Raw genomic sequence first — 19,106 nt, 5'->3', positions numbered from 1 at the left:
GAAGATACATGACCAATCAGCACTAAACTGAGTGTCACGTAAATTAAATTAATAAATCTGGCCTAAAGAATATTACTTACCTTCATACGCTGAAGTTGCTGTTTGATGAAATCCGTTCTTGTTGTGTGGTCGTTACAGATGGCGCCAAAGGAACACAAATACTGCAATTAAAGAAACGAAATTTGCGATTAGGTAATCAATTTACAGGAAGTGCAAACGACATAAAGTAGTTTTATTATAATTATAAACCTACAGTGGATTGGTCATTCGTTGGTCTTTTATTCGCCGAAAGCGTAAAAGGCCTGCATTGTTCGCTTTGTGTCCATTGCAACGCCGCCGACGGATTTAATAGCCTATTCTCGGATTGCTCAGCAAGTATTTCTTAATGACTGCGTGGATTTATTGCGAAATAAAAAAACTATAATATTGGACTGCTCGTAAGTAATAAAATTTCAAGAGAAATTTGTCTGGTCATCTTGATATTCCAATGGAATTGTCATGTTTTTTGCTTGGATTGCGTGATAACAATATTAAAACAAAAGGATTCCTGTGAACGTGTTGAAAGTGAAAAAACATTTCAATGAACCATATTGAATTAGGTTGAAAGCAAAAAAAGGATGAAAAAATAGGGTGAAACTTGAACAAACTGGTTAACATCAATCGGTTGGTTTCAAAATATATCTATCTGTTCAAGGATAATTCAATTTCTAACCGGCAAACGAGTAGAAAATTGTAAGAAAACAACGAATATACGTGGCGGTTAACCCGATATAAATTGAATTTATTTCGTTTTTCTTTGGTTTCCTTGCCGAACCGCATTTTACTAAAATAACCCCCCAATGTTATAACAACCCATTCCAATGCCTACGTCGTTTCACTTCACCACACTGAGCCAGATATACAGAGTGCATCTTACCACGTTCTCGGCTCTTATTTACTTTACTAGCGCCTCTTCGCACGATTGCAACACTTGCTAAGCGTTGGCCTCTTTCGAAGACTTGGGCAGACAATGTGCCATCAAGTATCCGCAGTCACATTTACGTCGAGGGGAGCGACATAATTCGATTTGGCTCGCCTTTCATTTAACTCGACCGCGAAACAACCCCAAACCACACAAATACTAGACATACAAAGATCGAGAAGCATCGTAGCCACGCTTTTTCCATGACTTTTGTGATTAATTAAATAAGATATGTGGCGGAAACGCACTCGAGCTTGCATTTACATAAACAATTAAAAAATGCAAATACTCTAGTCTAAATACGAATGTACTGCAGCGATAAAATAAAATTTTATGAATCTTGGCATGTTTTCACCAACTTTAGACACAAAAGTAACACAGCCTGCGAAAAAACCGCAACATTTTCATTTTGTGTTGGCTAGCGCAAAACGAACATCGGATAACATTTAATTAAAACCCTATTGTGCATGAAAGAGTTACAAAAATATATGGGAATAATGAAATGAATGCGAACTTTTACGTAGATGGAAAAAATGAGCTTTTATGATGTAAATTGATCCGGTCTTTAGTATTCAGCGTACAGACTATATGCAAAGTTGGTTTAATACTTTCTTCTCTAATGGCCTGTCACCGGATACGGCACGCCGGCATAAAAGAAGTAAAAAAACATTCTTTTAAAATTGTAGATGTGAAAGCCAATAGCGCAAATGTCAGTATATGACTAATAAAAAAAAGTAACAGCAACATTCTATACGCTAATTATTAAGATATATTTCCAATATTTCCAATTATTTTAACGGATTGAATCTAGAACCCACGCGATAATTAATTTTTATTCTAGAAGAGCACCAAGTTAATTAAAATTAAAATGTTAATATCAAATTGAGTCATATACAATTCCTATTGAACAAAATTAGGTCATGATAACATCTACGTGATTTTAAGTCTGCATAATTGTAATTAATTTTAAATGGCGTAGGTGTTAAACTACGTAGCTTGGGTAGTTGGAAAGTCAATTAACAAATATTTATTGCTCCTGAGTATAAGTTCTGCAAAACTCGGTCAGAACAGAACAGAATATTCCCAGCGGTGTTCATGTTCTTGTCACACATAGAGTTCGCGCATTGTGGGCGTCAAAAAAGAAGAATCCGGTTTTGCCGATTGGCAGAGAGCTACTTAAGGTAAGAAAATAATTTATTGTATGACAAACAGCCAATAAAATGTATTAAAATAAAGAAGCTTATTTATAATGAAATAAATATTAAGGGTTACTGTTCAAAAACAGAGATCTGTAAGTTGTGTAAAGAAAATCAATATTTCTCTTCTCCTGTTCCTGAAAGGAATCCTGGAAAACAAACTGCCTGTAATTTCTACCCTTAGTCGCTAGGGGTCGATAGCGGTTTCTATTTCCCCGATCCTTATATAGTCCTTCGGTTATCTATATTTAAAGCAGTAGTAACTTTCGCATAGAATATGTCATTAATAATTGAATGACTGCTAAAATTTTAAGTGCCACTACACATTTTCCCGGTTGAGCTAAAATAAAACAGTGCACAAATTTACATTCCCAGCTTTTCATGTCTGCCAATAAAAAAATTCATTTCGACAGAATATTAAATTTTATCACGTCGCGCATATTTTCATCACGTCGATCTTAATTATTCAACGGCGAAATAAAAACGCGACGATTAATTAATCTGCCAGAGGCCTAAAATTTAATTTTGCCCATTATCACCATATAAAAAGCGGACGACATTGAAATTCTATTGAGTGTGAAAACGTTTTGCGGTCGTCTTCGAGTTTTTAAGCTGCGCAGAACCGCGAAGCGAACAAGTTGATATGAAAGAGTTTAATGCGACGACGGCAACGATTGCTTCGCGGAAGAGTACACCAAGTCGACCGAAATCCAAAGTGTATTAAAACCACGTAAAGTTGTATATTGCGGATAAGTAGCACGTTGTAGCAATTAGCAAGTCATAAAGTGTTGTACACGACATGAATTCCACTCATTAATTAATAAAGCCAGACGCCCGGACCGCAATGGTAGAAGTGGGGCGGCTGCAACGGGGAAGCGCCACCCGGCCGGCGGCTTTCGTAGAACTTTATAGTAATTGCTTTAGATATTGAAATGAAATGGTTTTTCGCATTGTAAGCGCGCGCCAAGCTTTTACTTTATTTTCCTTGCGATCAAATTTTTATGCGGAGCGGAAGCCATAATTAATTTCCGTGGCTTTTAAAATACAGAATCATGCAGGACAACTAAATGAATGCCTGAAATGCATAATTAATAAAGTTTATGATATGAAAATGCGAGGTCGCATTACTCGTAAATGCGTTAAATTATAAGGATAAAAATAATGTTCTGAAACATGCACCGTTTTATGTTAATTACAAAAAAGTATAAAAGTATTATAACATAATAAATCTTGTTTTGTAAAATTGACAAATATGTAAAAATAACTAATCTTTTGTGGTTTTTGCAATGCTAAATCGGTTAACAATGGTACATCCCGGTAAAACGTTGCGCAATTTTCAAAAAACACGCGCGTGCGAATACGAAAAGATTTTCAGAGCAATGTGTGCATTATGTATAAAGCGTTTCAACGCGCATTTCTCTCGCCGGTTGCGGAAAGCTCTCCGCCGCTCGGCCGGATAAAAAATTGAGCGGATTAATTTGCGCGGAAATGGGAAATTTTTCGGAGGCTGTGCGACGTTTGCCCGAGCGGGGCATCATATGGTGGAGCGGTAATAGAATCAACTTGAATCAACATTCGCGCGATACTTATAGCGACCGATTGCCATCAGCCGGCGCACAGCGCCTGCTAACCCCGGTAAACGTGCCATCGAGTGGATTTCCAATGAGAGTATTAGTCGAACCAGAGGCGGCAAAAGGTGCAGCCGGAAAAGCCTGTTCGCCGAGAGAACCAGGTGGAAAACAAAAAATTGCCGTATTTTTCATGCTCCATTTATGCGCCTTTTTTTGTATTCTATATTCCGCAAGTTTTTTGATGACCTAGCAAAATTGGCATTCGAACTGGAAATGGGGATGTTAATAGAGTTATACGTTTAAAAATCGCACGTAGTTGTTATTACTATTCCGAGCTTAATTTAGTACGATGTAGAAAATCCTTTATTCATTGCTGTAACGCGTGAAAAGTGTGCACTCAATTATCCCCCGCGCGTAAGCATCGTTACCAGGGAGGAAGAGCGATAGTTTCTCCAGTTAATGAATTATACATGGCTAATTGACTGAAGTTTCCGTTCTACACCCATCCAAACCCCCTTGGTAGAAAACCTACGCAAGAAACGGTTGTAAGGGTGCTCGACGCGCGGTCGTTAGCGCTAAAGAACGTCAAATTGATAGCCGCCTCCATTATGGCAAAGTGGCTGTTAAAACCGGAAAAAAAAGTACAACGCAAAAGTGGCAACAATTCATATTTATTTTTTCTCGCCGCGGCGGAACGCCGCTCTAGAAACGTTTGTTTTGTGGAAGGCGGTAGCGACGGTCCGGAGGCGGTGAGGACGGGAAGAAAGATAGGCGGCAATGGAAGTCGAAATGTTCGACGTTAGCGCGTTGCCCGGTGCGGAAAACTTCGCAAGCGATTTTGATACTTCGATTCCGGGCGATAGTTATGGGCCAATGTTACATTATGACCAATTTTATCGTCCACCTCGTTGTGAACGATCCACAAATACACAATTTACATTCCTATTAAATTTCTTCTTTTCTATCCACGATTATCAAATTTTTACCTTTTTGTTTACTAAAAATGTTACACAATTGCAACGATGTCATAACGTAACATTTTGACTTGCTGCAAAAAGAGGATTTATGTTTGTGAAATGACAATTTTTGGTATACGTAACAAAAGTACTGATAAAATATTGATGAAACGAAACGTGTTTAATAATGAAATTGGTAATGATGGTTGGGCCGCGCGCCAAGCCCCGAAAGGCAACAACTATGCATCGCGACGCTATCAATTATAGAGATGTGAAATGTGAAAATATAAATCATGCTTGCACACAACGACAACAAAACTCAATCAAAACTTGCATTTATTCCCAGTATAACACCTATACTTTTATTTTTATGTAATAAAATTTTATACAGTTTATGGTAACAATCAGTATTTCCACTTGTTAGTGTGTATTGTAAATTCCGAAGCTAATTACCTGAATACGCGCCGATAGAGTACGAGCTCTGCGGTTTCTCCTCTGAGAGCGCCGCCGCAACCCAATATATTAGTTTATGTTGCCGACTCTCAAATATAATGATTATCCAATTGAATTTATGCCGGCAATTATAATAAGTTACGAGACGGCGAGTCGAAGATCGCAATGCAAATGTTAATGTGGCGCTCGCTCCACATGTGCGGCACGCGGGACCGCCGGAGCTAAAACGTTAGTTATAAGTAACTGCGTGTAACACGGTTTGAGTTACCAGTTTCGCATTAATTTAACTTAAGAAAAGTTAACGCGCAGCGCGAACTTCGAGGACGCCTCGTGCGCAGCTTGGCGCTCTTTATTTTCAACTTACTATCGTCAGACAGTGCGAGAATTTATTTACGCTTCCCCTCCGTCGCTGCGGCCCGGTTTCCGTTACTCATGCTTGGCATCGCGGAAAATAAGGAGCTGCATGTGCAGCGGAAAACAAGTCCACTTTTCGAAAATGCGTCTCTTCGACTGACTGAGAACGTGCCGCAAGTTCTCTAGCCGCCCCCGGACTCAGACTTCGCAGATGCTTTACGCTGCAATTAGTAAAGTTGTGAAGATCAGATTATATCAGCGGGAGGTTACTACTTCCCATCCTACAGCTGCCTAGAGGGCAATAAATTCCCCATTTTTTCAATATTCATTATCGTTTATCAGTTTGACTTTTGGTAACTAAGTTAAAAAGTGATCCCCTCATTGAGCAACGAGATAATAAGGTCGTGAGAGCCTCGCGGGAACTGCGGTGTGAGCAACGCGTTGACCGTGAAGAGGGTGCAGAAATAAAACATGTGTCGCATGATATAGATACTTTCGCAGATAGAACGGTGCAAGGAGTCAACAGAGAGGATAAGAAGTGCGCATTGTGATCGTACGGCTATGAGGATAGTCTTTCTTGTTGTATGGAAAAAATACGGAAAGCGGTTTGTGCTTTGCTTTCCTTTCTTAGCTCATGAAACGCATCGTCGTGCCTGGAGAAGGTAGAAAAAATACGTGGAGCATGAACGGAGAGTGGTGACTTCCTCTTTCTGCGTTCTGCCAAGGGTTCCTATATTTCGAGCGTGAAGTGCATTCACAACCTAACAACGAGTATAATACACACATGCGAGAGCATAAAGATGTTGAAAATATAAGTGAAATACAAATATAAAAAAGCAAACGCAAACAAAACGGTGTGGAAGGAGGAAGCGATGTGTTAGGGAAGTAGGAAGAACGCAAAAAAAGGCCATATGATAACAGCAAAGGAAACAAAAGGAAAAGTTTATGAGAAAAACAATGAAAACGTTTTTCCGCGTCACTATATTTTCACTTGCCCGCGCGCTCTGCAGGCTCACCGAATTTATAAAACCTACTACAATATAAAATATATTCTACTTATTGTTAAAATATTATCAAATATAGAAATATTTATTTTCTAAATATATATTTTTTTGAAATTATTCAGTCTCTGAAACCTTAAGTAACTTAATATTTCAGTCTTAAAATATTTTATGAATATACATATTTAACGTACCAGTATTTTATAGCCAGAAAGGCTCGTCACATTGTACATGGATTTTTAAACTCATATATCCGAAATTGAGCTATGGTTCAAAAATTGGAACATATAGCATGTATAACACTCAGTATCTTGTGAAATTCTGAACGTATTTGATGCTTCTTGCCTTAGTATAGGTGATCAACAAACACTTTATTTGATACACGCTATTTTACAGGTTTACCTTATTCGAAAGAGCTCTAAACAACCCAATATCAATGAATATTCATTTAGGAATTCTAAAACATGGTGTGTAAATCGCCCTGTACCTTGCAAACTAAATAAGATTCTTCAGTCAGATTTCTTGGTGTTATATAATAGATCAAGAGGCAAGATACGATAGGTGCTATTTCAACCCTACAAACCTTTAGAAAGTGCCCTTAATTGACTTTTAAAATTTAACATTTTTCAAACAAATTACAAATTAGAGTCAAGTTACAGCTTGAGAGCTTTCCAACATAACGATTACCCTTTAAATCTCATAGCCCTTTTGTAAGTACGCAAAAATGCTCTTCAAAAAGTGTCATTTTTCAATAAATTTAAAAGGATGGTATGTAAATCACTCTGTATCTTATGAACTAACTAATTGACTTCATAGGTGTAACTAACTGCTATGTCATAGTTGGAGAGTCCATCTACCCGGCGAATACCATTTCAACTTTCTAGCCCTTTCGAAAAAGCGCTAAAATGCCCTTTAAAAATAAACATTTTCAAAAATATTAAAAAAAAAACATGGATGGGAGAACACCCTGTATTTTGTGAACTAATAGACTTTATTGATGTTTCTCAAGGCTATGTCCTAGCTGGAGAGTGCTTCAACATGATGCATATTTTTTTAACTTCCTAGTCCTTTTGGAAGTGCGCTAAAATGCCCTTTAAAAATAAGTATTTTTCAAAAAAATTCAAAAACATTGTGCGGAGAACACCCAGTATCTCAGCGTCATATTTGAGCTCAACAAATTCTCTTTACGATGCATTTCATTTTAGCAATCAAGGCCCTTTGGAAGTGCCCGGAAATGGCCTTCAAAAGTTGGCAATTCTGTAAAAATTTGAAAACATGGTGTGAGAAACACCCTGTACCTCGTCGACTATAATACTTTCTTGAAGTTTCTTGATGCCATATTATAGTACAAGAGGCATTTAGTATAAGAGGCATCACGACGCAATAAATTTTAACCGGCTAAACCCTTTGCAAGTGTCCTAAAATACCCTTCAAAAGTTGACAATTTTGTCAAAATTTAAAAACTTTTTGTGAAAATCGCCCTGTTTCTCGTAAACTAACTGATTTTCTTAAAGTTTCTCTACGTCATATTAAGGTTCGAGAGTTCTTCTATACTATGTAGATGTTTTTAACTCTGTTTACCCTGAGGAAGTGTCTTAAAATACACATAGAATATTGCTGTTTTGTCCAATAAATTTAATTTTTTGTCGAATAACAGGGTCAAACTTACTTTATTGAATTATTTTTAGCCGAACAACAGGGTCCAACTTTTTTCTTAAATTTTTTTTTGGTTGAACGACAGGGTCAAACTTTTTTCTTTAATCAATACAGTCATTTAGTCCACAAGATACAGGGTGTTTTCCACCCTGCTAATTTTTAAATGGCATTATAGCGCTTTTTCGAAAGGGCTAGAAAGTTTAAAAGGTAGGTGGTTCCGTAGTGGTACTCTTTAGCTCTAACATAGCATTGAAAAAACTTTGATAAAGTCAATTAGATTACGAGATACAGGGTGTTGTCAACTCTATGTTTTCAATTTCATTAGAAAAATACTAATTTTTAAAAGACATTTAAAGTAACTTGTGGAAGGGGTAGAAGGTTTGAAAAGCATACGTCATGTAGAAGGACTCTCTCTGACATGGCAGTAAGAAACTCCAGGAAAAATCAATTAATTCAGGAGATACAGGGCGTTTTCCACATCCTGTTTACAAATGTTTATAAAATGGACAATTTTAAAGGGATTTTAGGGTACTTTTTGACTGGCTTGAATATAAATATTTCAAATAAAAAAGCCTGGAGTTAAACTCTGACAGTAAAAAAATGTATAGTGCCCCAGCTTTCTAAAGGTACAAAATAAATTATTCATAAAATAATATCTACGTATTTATACGTTACACAATGTTGGAATAATGCGTATTTCATAGCAACACCACATCATAAACAATACATTTCTACTAATATAAAACAAATATGAAGCATTTATGAATACAATTATATTCTCGATTATAGTCAATGCACAAAAGTTTACCGCTCACTATATACAGATGCATATTGTAAATTTAAAACATGTCTGAATAAATTCAATTTACGTATAATGTATCGGTGTGCACGAGTAACATAAACATTATTTATAAAAGTTCTAATAAAACAATCCCTTTTATATATTATAAACAAAAATACTAAAAACATAAAGAATATTCAATAGCTCTATTTTAATTAACTCGATAATAAGTTGAAGGTTGATATCACGATATAATTTAAAACAAGTAAAAATGTGTGTGCTCGTATATTGCTCATAATACCTTCCACGTATTAGAAACTCGTAGGAAAACGATTACCGACACTCGGATGTTATTAAATTGCCGTAATTCGTTGCGCGATTATCAGTAACGATAAAACTTATGCTAATAATTATTGTTATGGGATTCGGAAAAGTGTCTAACCGCTTCCTGTCGCAGCAGCACGCAGCAATCCTGCAGAAGGGCGTCGATGCAAATCGCCGTTGGTTCGCTCGAATTGAAGCCAATTTCAGCATGCCGGCAAGTAAATAGGACGATTAGTGTCGGTCGTTTATATTCTAATTGGTATTTTAAATGCAGACAATTTTTGGCGTTTGCTTGTTCTCCTTTTTTTTTCAAATTCAGTCCTTTGCCTTAACTTTACATAGCAACAATCACACAAAAGAAAACATGTATCTTGTAAAAAAGCAAAAAATAAATTAATCATTGCAACAAGATTAATTAAGCGGCACAAAGAAGGCGTCCGCACAAAAAACAATAATCCGAGGGTATCGGATGAAATTATGCAAAGCAGATTCATAATTTAGTAGCTCATTTAGCGGCAGATTAATTCATTAGCGCTTCGCCGTCGAGTTTTATTTTTGGAATGCGCGGCGCGCGCCCGTTCACTGAGTTCATTCAGTTTATTCACGCTATCTTCGCGCGACGGCAAAGAAATAAGCGCACTTTGCGTCCTTTGCAAGCGCGTCTCGCGTGTTTCTTCATCTCCGAATCGGATTAAATTTCATACACTAAAAAGCTATCTTTATTTCTGTTTCCTATATTCTACCACCATGCGCGCTTTGTGACAGCAGAGGCGACGGTGAAGTCCTGCACAGTCATGAATGTATGTATGATGCAAACGAAAAGTGAGTTTAAGTTATAATAATGCGCCGCGGTTCGTCCTCGTCGTTATACTGGCGCAATGTTACCGCTCCTTCTTTGTCGGTGCTTTTGCTTTTCTTAACAACGTAAGGAAGGCAAACTTGCCGAGTCTAAATCCTTGCGTCTTAGATAACGCCAACTTCACACCGGTTTGGCATCACTGCTAAGCTACTGGATTATTCATAAGTTTAAGCTAGTTTGTAACTCACTTTCGCCTCGCATTTCGCATCGGCTGGAAATTCCAGGTTGGTGGCGCTCGAAACAAACCATTTCGTAGATTGGTAGGTAATCGCTTCCTCATTACTTATCCGAAATGCACGTATTTAGCACCTAACAGTCGTTTTAGTGGCACATTGCTTATCTATTGCCATTACGACACACGATACCACTGATACTTCACATTACGTATTTAGCCTAGGATGAATCACCCAATAAATAAATAAAATTGAAACTATTTATTTCCCTTGGATTAACATAAATATTTTATTTGGATTGTATGCCAAAATAACAATACTGGAATTTTGGCTAGGTACTTACAAGCAAAATGTATTGTAAAACAGGGGCTTTAAGAATTTATTCCAGATCTGGTCGGTAGTCCTCGCCGGCTTTGGCCCATGCCACCCCTATACTTTTATGTGAATTGCCTGCTTACTCTTCTGCTTTTTCTTTCTGGTCGTGCCGCGCGCAGTTATAGGGACCGAAGACGCATTCTGCTCCATCCAAATGGCTTACTTAGCAAAACTACCACTGCTTCACAGGCGGTACGGGTACAATTGTAGTGCCCTCGTGCGCGCTAGACAACACTAACCACGCCACAGCACCCCTTCTTATAATCGAGCAATTAAAATCTTTTCCGCTCCTGCATTCGCGGAAATTCCCTCTTGAGGACCTCTTACCAAATAGCTGCAAAAGGTTCTAGTTGATTGCAATGTTTATTCTGTGTGCATTGCTCACAGTCCTTGCCAAAGGACAGTTTTTGGATGACTGGGAAGGCGGATTAGAGTTTTCCACGAGTTAGTGAGGCGAGACGGTTGAAAATTTGCCTAAATAAACAAGATATTGTACGTGGAAGAAACATTAGCGGAGTGCGACTTTTTGTTTTCTTGCTGCGCCATTTGGTGGTTTTGGAGGTGCACGCAAGAAGTGAGAAGTGCAATAAATCAACGTGCAAGACCCGAGGGCCGAAATTATGTTTGTTTAGTTGGTGCTTTTTGCGCTCTGCCGCGGGACCGTCTGAGCAGACACAATTATCGCGATAAATAAAATGCCCTTAAAATCACGTCCGATTTATTTCCACGACCGGCCATAAACCAAGAGCGAAGCTCCCGCGTTCCCGAAAGGCACAGAAAGCAAGAAACGAAGAAGATGTTGGAATAAAAAAAATATCGCAAATATATATAAAAGAGCACGGCGAGCTCGCCTCTCCGGTGGCGGTAATAATCTGGAAGTGATGAGAGGGGGGCCAAACGTTCCCGCGCGAAAGGGGTGGGTTGTGTGTGTTGGCCCGAGCGCCCATCATGGAGGGGCCATCAATCAGTTGAGGATTACCGGCGGACTGTTATTAAGAACGCTCGTATGAGACCCACCGCCACCGTCTCTCCGTCTGCGCGCAGCGTGCTGGAAATATTACTGTTCTAGAATATAAGTTTTCATCACATACACATCTCTTAAAAGTCAGCAAAACACCCCCGAAATTCTAAAGATTCTCGCTTTCATTAAGCATTTAAAGTAAAAATGTCCTTCGTAAGAATTTGCTTTCCTCACTTTATTGCATTTTACTTTGGGCAGACTGTATACAAAACGCTAGCTATCAATGGCACAATGCGCGCTGTGTTTTCGCTCGACGTCAGGCTTCCTCGAGCGTGCACACAAGACGCAAACTATTGCGAAGGTGCAGAGAAGGAAAGCAAGGCGAAGAATTATGAAGAATTGTTAGCTTAGTGGAGCGTCTTTTCTACATGCCAATCTAGACTGCCTTATTTCCACTTTAAACTCGCCCTTCGCTTGGCTGCTGCTGTTACACATACTCAAGGCAATGTGCGAAGTGCAGAAGTGGATCTAGCAACTGATGCTGATCCTCTTTTAATTAAAACCCTTATACAATCCGCAGAAATGCACATTAATCATCTCGCAATCTCAACACTTCCAAACCACTCGCTTGAGCCGACCAGCTTCCACGTCCACCATGGTACTAAACGAGGATGTGCGAGTATATTAAACAGTATCGCCAACCATTTTTTACTATTATAAACTCAAAACGATCGTAATGACAGCAAATCTCTGAGGTGTCCTGCAGTGCAGTTATATGAAACACCAAGAAAAAATATCCATTAGAGGATATTAAATAAATTGAAATAACACATTAAATATTTTTATTATTATTTGTATTGAGTAAACATTCTGTACATTAATCCCAAAATAGACAACAATTTGCACTGAATGAAGTCCTTTGAATAGAGCCTAGCTAGTCTGTAATATCAATACGAGATTTATTCAGCAAACAGAGCGAAATTAATCTCGGATGCAATCGAATCGTATTGCCTGACATATAAAATTCCGCTCTAGTAATAACGGTTTATATAGGTATAGACAGTTCTATGCGCCTAGCATCATAAAAACTTAAAAAAAGAAAAATACACCAGCGAGATTCGACAAATTGCGTTGACAATAGCGTAATACCGAGTTGAGTCGCTGCGATATCGGATCTGCTTTCGTACAAAATAATATCGCGTTGCATTCCGCATCAATTTCTTTCAACAAATATGCGCTTCCTAAAAATGATATCCACATATGTTTGTATTATAATATGCGCTTTGTTCGGAAATTTTGATTTGAAATAAAGACTGTAAAATCTGATCGCGATGGTTTTGAAAACAAAAATTCCAATTACGTATAAAGGCGTAATTTCGTAATCACTTTTTAAATAGTATCGAGAGAATACCACGCCCAATCGATCGTAAATCTTTCGTGAATCCACAAGAGAGGTTTCAGCAAACAGTGATATGTGCCGGTGAGAACCCTTCTCTTTTTCCGAGACCAAGCACGGCAGGGGCTCTCGACCACTGTAGGATTTCCACCCACCAACGGTATTCTTACTTTCACCCCCGTGTCTTCTGGTGCGATTCTTTCCACTTTCTGCACGGCAAACAGCATCTCTGGCGTTTTTTGCGCGGCGCGCAGTTATTTTGTCGAGACGATTTGTTATTTTTACAGATGTAAACTTTAATTCCCGACTGGATAATTGATGATTCCTCATTGTATATATAGGCACTCAAATTCTCCTCATTCTCTGTTGCCTAGATAAAATAAACAGTTAAATTTGTAACTAACCTGGTTCAATCTGGTTATTTTTACAGTACAAGGTAGTAAATCGGTTTTTTGAAGAACGAGCTGTAGTTGTAATACATCGTGCGGTAAGTGGATTTCTCCGAGGTGGTAGAAAAGCGCGTTTTAGAGCATTTGTTGCCATTTGCACGAATTGCAAACAGCAAATCTGTAAGCACCACCAGTGGAGGTATTGCTGAGAGAGAATGCGAGAATGGCTCTCGAATTGGACGAGAGTTAATGTTGTGACCGTAAGCCGCATCGCACCGGCCGGCACGATCGGCCACGAAAATAAAGTAAACGCAAATTTAAACGTAGCGCTCGGCTAACCGCATTTGGCATTGTTTGATGATGCTATCGGCGTTATTGAGAGCGCCGTTAACAATGGCGGCGGCAGGATACTAATGTTGGTCGCACGGACGCGCACTACGGCATTTACATGTATGCTGCATCATTTAAGCCACACACCCACACATGAAATCATCGACAAACGGTCCGCGATTACGGCGATCGCAATCGTTGCAGAAATGATCATTAGCGAAATGTTTTTGACGGAAATATATATTAAGCGGGGGATGGAGGTGAGCCGGGAGGGTCACACACGTATTCGCAAATGACTATTAGTCATTGCGTGACGGTTGGCAGGCGTGTGCCGATGGCAGAACTCTGGAAAAGCGCGATGCGAAACCGAAGCTGGGTCCGACTGGTTTTTACACTTTTGATGTGCTCAACGCTGGCACAACCTAACGATATAGTAAGTAAGTTTACTCATTAATACTCCTCATTTTCGCACCACGTCTGCAACATACATCAATACAGTGTCTCTCAAACTCGGGTTGAAAATATTCCATTTCCAATTCTTCGGCGGTGCGATTGTTCGATAGAATTTCTTGTTGAGTAAGGGAACGCGTGACGTATTGCACGACTATTCCTTTGAGAGCGTCTCTTCGACGTCTTGGAACACGGAGAACAAAACAAATTGCCCGCGTCGTGGACGTTCGCACGTCCCGGCGCTGAAAGATTCAATTACTTAACGGAAAATCTCGGTCATTTTTAAAACACAATTTATCTCGAACTATTGCAGTAATGGCACCCTATTCGCTCGACGTGTGGAGTGTGCCGGCGATTGCAAAAGTTTGTTAATGCCATGTCGACGTCTAATACACACAAGTGGACCACTTAGTCAAACTTTTTAAATTATCCAATCGAGGAAACTTTACATTTTAGCTGGTTTCTTTTCTAAGTCACACTTTTGTTTTGTTCCAGTTGAATCTTATTTTAGTCAACTTATTATTTACAATGTTTTTAATTAAATGCAAGACTACAGGGAAGACAAAGGCTTGTACTATAAAATTTAGTAAATATTTAATTAGTTGTCTTATTAAATACTGAAAATACTGTAAAATATTATTATGTCAGATTTATTCCTTAAAATCTAACAAATGAGAGTTGAGATATTTCCAAATTTCCAAAAACCAATAATGATATTTACCGTATTGTAGTTTTATCCCTTTCACGTTGTCGAAAAGTGCCATGAAACGCCATTTCACCCTGAGCATTATTAATGGACCTGAAAGATCCCTGTGTGGCGCACCCGCCTGTCTTAAAACTAACAATGACTTATTTCGCAGGCCACGAAGAGCGTCACCATCAGGAAGATTGCGCCGTGCCCGTCGACAGGCAGAAAACTTGCCATAGTCGTCGACGATGTAATAATTGCACGCTCAAGAGGAAATGCTCAAAGCGTGCGCGCGACGCTCGACGTAAAAGAAGACATCAAAAATCAGTCCTATGTAATTATGACGCCCAAATAGTGATTAAGAGTGACAATGTCGGTGTTTTTGAGCGGTGATAAGTCCGTAACACATGGATGCAAAACAGATAAATGCACGTAATGAACGCGCGCAATATCCGCCGAAATGACGAATTATTTATTAATCTGATTTATGTGCGCGTCCGCTGAACATTGATGCGATTGAACGTTTAACAGACGCATAAATGCGGGATATGCAAATGACACATCAGATCTTCGTATTTGATTAGGTCACATGGAATATTTAATGTGAATTTGCAAATGTTTAAAAAGTAGTTTTTGATGTCAATATATTTTATATCAATTCGTCAATTTCCGGAAGGCATGCTTAATTTTCAATGTCTATAGTACGAAAACTTTCACAATTATTGGCATAATTAATTATCAAGTGGGCGCTTGAAGTCGGTCGTCGAGGGGTTGCCGGTTCGACAAGCGTAAAGTTTGTGCTGAGCGGGGGCCGAAAAACTTTGCGCGCGCAAACGCTCAAAATTAATGACACAAAAGCTACTTTTTTCTTGTTTAACTTGATTGAAAGAATGCCTTAAATCCATAGTCGTCTGCTTCCTCCCATCCGAAAGATGGTGTGCATTTCTATACAGGCTTTAATTAAAATTGATTTACGACGTTCAATGATCCGCTCGGCGATTTTAAAGTCTATATAATCGGATGAACGAAATGAGGGGAAAAAGAACGAGCAAGTGATAATTTGCTGCTTTTTTCAGATGATAGGAGATATCATCAAGTGCGACGTAAATGGCAATCCGGATCACTGCGAGTACGTCATTAAGAATTACAACATGACTAATGTGTGCGAGTTTATCACTGCAAAAGACGAAGTCTGGTCGGTTGCTTTCGAGAGCTTAGACCAACCATTTAATTGTCCCATCAAAAAGGTAATTTTTAAACTTAAAAAACAAGCCTATATATTTCCTAGCATACTAAATGTGGTTAATTTTTATGCAAAGCGTATTTTCTTCTCCCCTTTACTTTCGGAACCACTTAGCAATAAAAATAAAAACGGCACAAAAAAATAATTTACATTATTTCAATTATGGCCTCCTCACTGACTTTGGCCCAAAACGCGCCAACTGAATGAAGTCGCACTGAGAGGTCATTTAAATAATTTTCCACGTCTTAGCGCGCAGCAATAATTCACATAATTGCATTAATGTGACGCGCGAAAAGCACTGCGGCCTGCTTTTATAACTCGTCGCTTCGCGCGCTCGCCCCCTAACGAAACGAAAACTTTCTCGCGGGGGTGGGTGGATGTGCTTTTGTAAACGCAAACGCCACTTGCATTCATAAGACTAGCATATCCCGGATGAATAACTTATAAAAAGCCGCGTGAATTATTTCGCAATTTATAAAGATTAGGATTAATTTACACTGCAAGGGTGAATTATGAATTAAACGTGCATCTTATAGTAAATTAGCATTAGCAGGGGTGTTGAAATAGTTAAATAGTGTTACTTTCGGGTGTGGAAAGCAGCAGGCATGTGGTATTGTCACAAAATGCCAATTATAACTATGGTTGTTGGGCCGTCGAAGTTGCGGTATTCCCGATGCGACACGACGCCGTTTGCCGAGTTTATCAATCCGGCTTTGTACCTGGCTAATTAAACACACTAAACTTTGCATTGTCCCATCCAATTAGATCGACGTTGTGTATCGGCCGCCCTCATTTGAGGATGAACTCCCGCCCGACCGGGTACACTAATCAAACATGCATGTGGATCGAATTTACATGGGGAGAAGATTATCAGTGAATTTGTTGCGTTTGACAACTGTTTCCATAATTACACACATTGCGTTTTACTCAAATTCCGACAATTGTACAGTATTGATTGTTATTTGACACCAAATAAGTAAATATTATCTTGTAATGTAATTGTAATTTTTATAGGGTTTTTATCAAATGAAAGAAGTTCTAGTATCGAAAGAAATGTTGGAATTTGCGCCATCAAGCAATGCAATTTGGAAAGCACAGTACCGAGGATACGAAGGCAACGTGAATATTTTTTGCGTCGATCTAGAGATGCTTGTAAAAATGGTGCATCCGCGCACGGGGCGCGGAAGGCGTCAATAGTCATAACCACATCCGAGTCTCGGGTTGCAACTGTAAGCTTGCAGCTTGAACTGACTCGAGTCGTAGTAATACTAGCGAGAATAGGGGCATTGTTTGGGGAGGTGCACAAAACTGTTCGGGGTACGCTTGGGACCTCCGGCGAGGTCATGGAGTCACATGTTTGGCTAGTCCTAGATAGTCCTCGCGCTCTAGATGCGCGCAGGATACACGATACGGGAGGACAACTTCCGCATATTCCCGGCATTCACAACCTATGATGGCGAGCGCCGGGCGCATAGTAAATGTTCCTGTGGTGGCTGTAACCACACTCTGCACGACGACTTGCCGAACATAAAAATTCTTAATGCAAGCGTACTTGTAAAACACAATAAAAATAAATCCATAAAATGTGAAATATTTTCGATGTTTTAAATATTTATAAAACATTGGTACGCAATAATTTTCATCCAATATATGAACTCTTTATCCACTTTCCAAAAACATAGTTAACAATAAAAATGGTATGCGTGCATATTGCATTCGCGCAATTTATTATTTTATTAAAAAGCGGGCTAATGCATCCGCCACGTCAGCATATTGAATGCGCATTGTGCCGTTTTTCGGTCACCCGTGCAGTTAATAACACCGACTAACGAGGCCCGAGCGTGGGGCGAACCGCTATGAAATATAGCGGCAATTAACAAATGTATCTGCGTCGGCGACGCAAAAATTACGCGAAATTATTTTTAGTGATTAAAAACATGTCCAAACAGCTACACCTGCCCGCGTGCAAAGCTAGTTGATGCAAGATGAGCAACAGAAAAATTATTTTGTTATTCCAGCGCTACGCCGCCGGCACATTTTAATTTCTCCAGAGACGCGAACCGATGGATCATATTGCTACTAGTTTTTAATTTCAGGAAAGATGCTCCGATACGAAAGTGCTGGCGCGTCGGGTAAATGCTTATCAAACATTCATGCAAATTCAATTTCGTACTCAATCAACTTTTCCAGTTTTATTGCACTTATTCTCTTCTGTTTGTATTTATGATGTGGAGGCGCCGGGCATCCAACGCTGATAATTTCATTTGTTTTGTAATTTATTCACAAATTCAAATGTATATCATAATAAAATTCTTTATCAAAATTAAATAAGTTTCAAGTCGATTAATATCCCCTCAAAAATTGTTTGCCCATCAAAGAATATCAAATTCTCGTGTGGACACACAAAAAGCAATGTTTGCTTATAGATAAAAGTTGATTGATGTTGGTTAAAGAAAAATTTAGTGTTGCGCTCGGCGAACATAATTAATCTTTTTTCGGTGTGGCGCTGAGTAATCTCGTCTTTCGTCGCTCGCCCCCATCTGAGCATACCCACACTTTACGCTCGAAGGCAATCAGCGTGTGCGTGCGAAAAAACTAAGTTTTTTTTTAAATTAATTATGTGGCGATATCGAGAGCAGCTTAATTTATCTTGTCGATTAACCGCGGAAGAAAGCAGGTTGGAGGTGGGTGGCGGTGAGTCTTCAAGTTGGCGCGTCGCTTGCGGGCCCTTGCGTTGTTTGCACAACGTATACGTCTCTTCTTGTGTTTTCCATCCGGTTCGACATGCTGTGCATTGCTTGCAAGTTCAATCCTTTTGAAGTTTATTAAAACGACGGTACATTTCTGTTTATGTTTGGTGCATCGCATGCATTCTATGAAAATCTCGCATCGCGATGCTTGCGGTGCAAATATAACCGGAGTAAATAACGCGAAAATGCCCAAAGAGCAACCTAAAGTTGACGAGAACATAGGTACTCTTTCAACTATA

General features: G+C 39.1%; 2 protein-coding genes across 2 annotated transcripts in view; one reads left to right on the top strand and one right to left on the bottom strand.

The window, feature by feature from the left end:
* LOC135790436 (EGFR adapter protein-like) overlaps positions 1–19,106 on the bottom strand; it is a 103,135-nt gene that overhangs the window by 57,529 nt on the left and 26,500 nt on the right. The window contains exon 2 of the mRNA XM_065300641.1: positions 81–161. Within this exon, the coding sequence (XP_065156713.1) occupies positions 81–161 (81 nt within the window). The remainder of the gene's footprint in view (positions 1–80; positions 162–19,106) is intronic.
* LOC135790799 (uncharacterized) lies at positions 14,055–17,764 on the top strand. The gene is made up of 4 exons (XM_065301076.1): positions 14,055–14,169; positions 15,047–15,208; positions 15,951–16,121; positions 17,132–17,764. Exons 1-4 carry the CDS (start codon positions 14,071–14,073, stop codon positions 17,312–17,314), a joined length of 615 nt encoding a protein of 204 aa, XP_065157148.1. The 5' UTR covers positions 14,055–14,070; the 3' UTR covers positions 17,315–17,764.

Source organism: Atheta coriaria, unplaced genomic scaffold (genome assembly GCF_025399875.1).
Source record: "Atheta coriaria isolate IRGN ID8LTWV9N9 unplaced genomic scaffold, Caltech_Dcor_3.1 hic_scaffold_4_pilon, whole genome shotgun sequence".
In the NCBI taxonomy this organism is placed as follows: Eukaryota; Metazoa; Arthropoda; class Insecta; order Coleoptera; family Staphylinidae; genus Dalotia; species Dalotia coriaria.
Note: the sequence above shows the minus strand (reverse complement) of the source record. Positions and strands in the feature narration are given on the sequence as shown.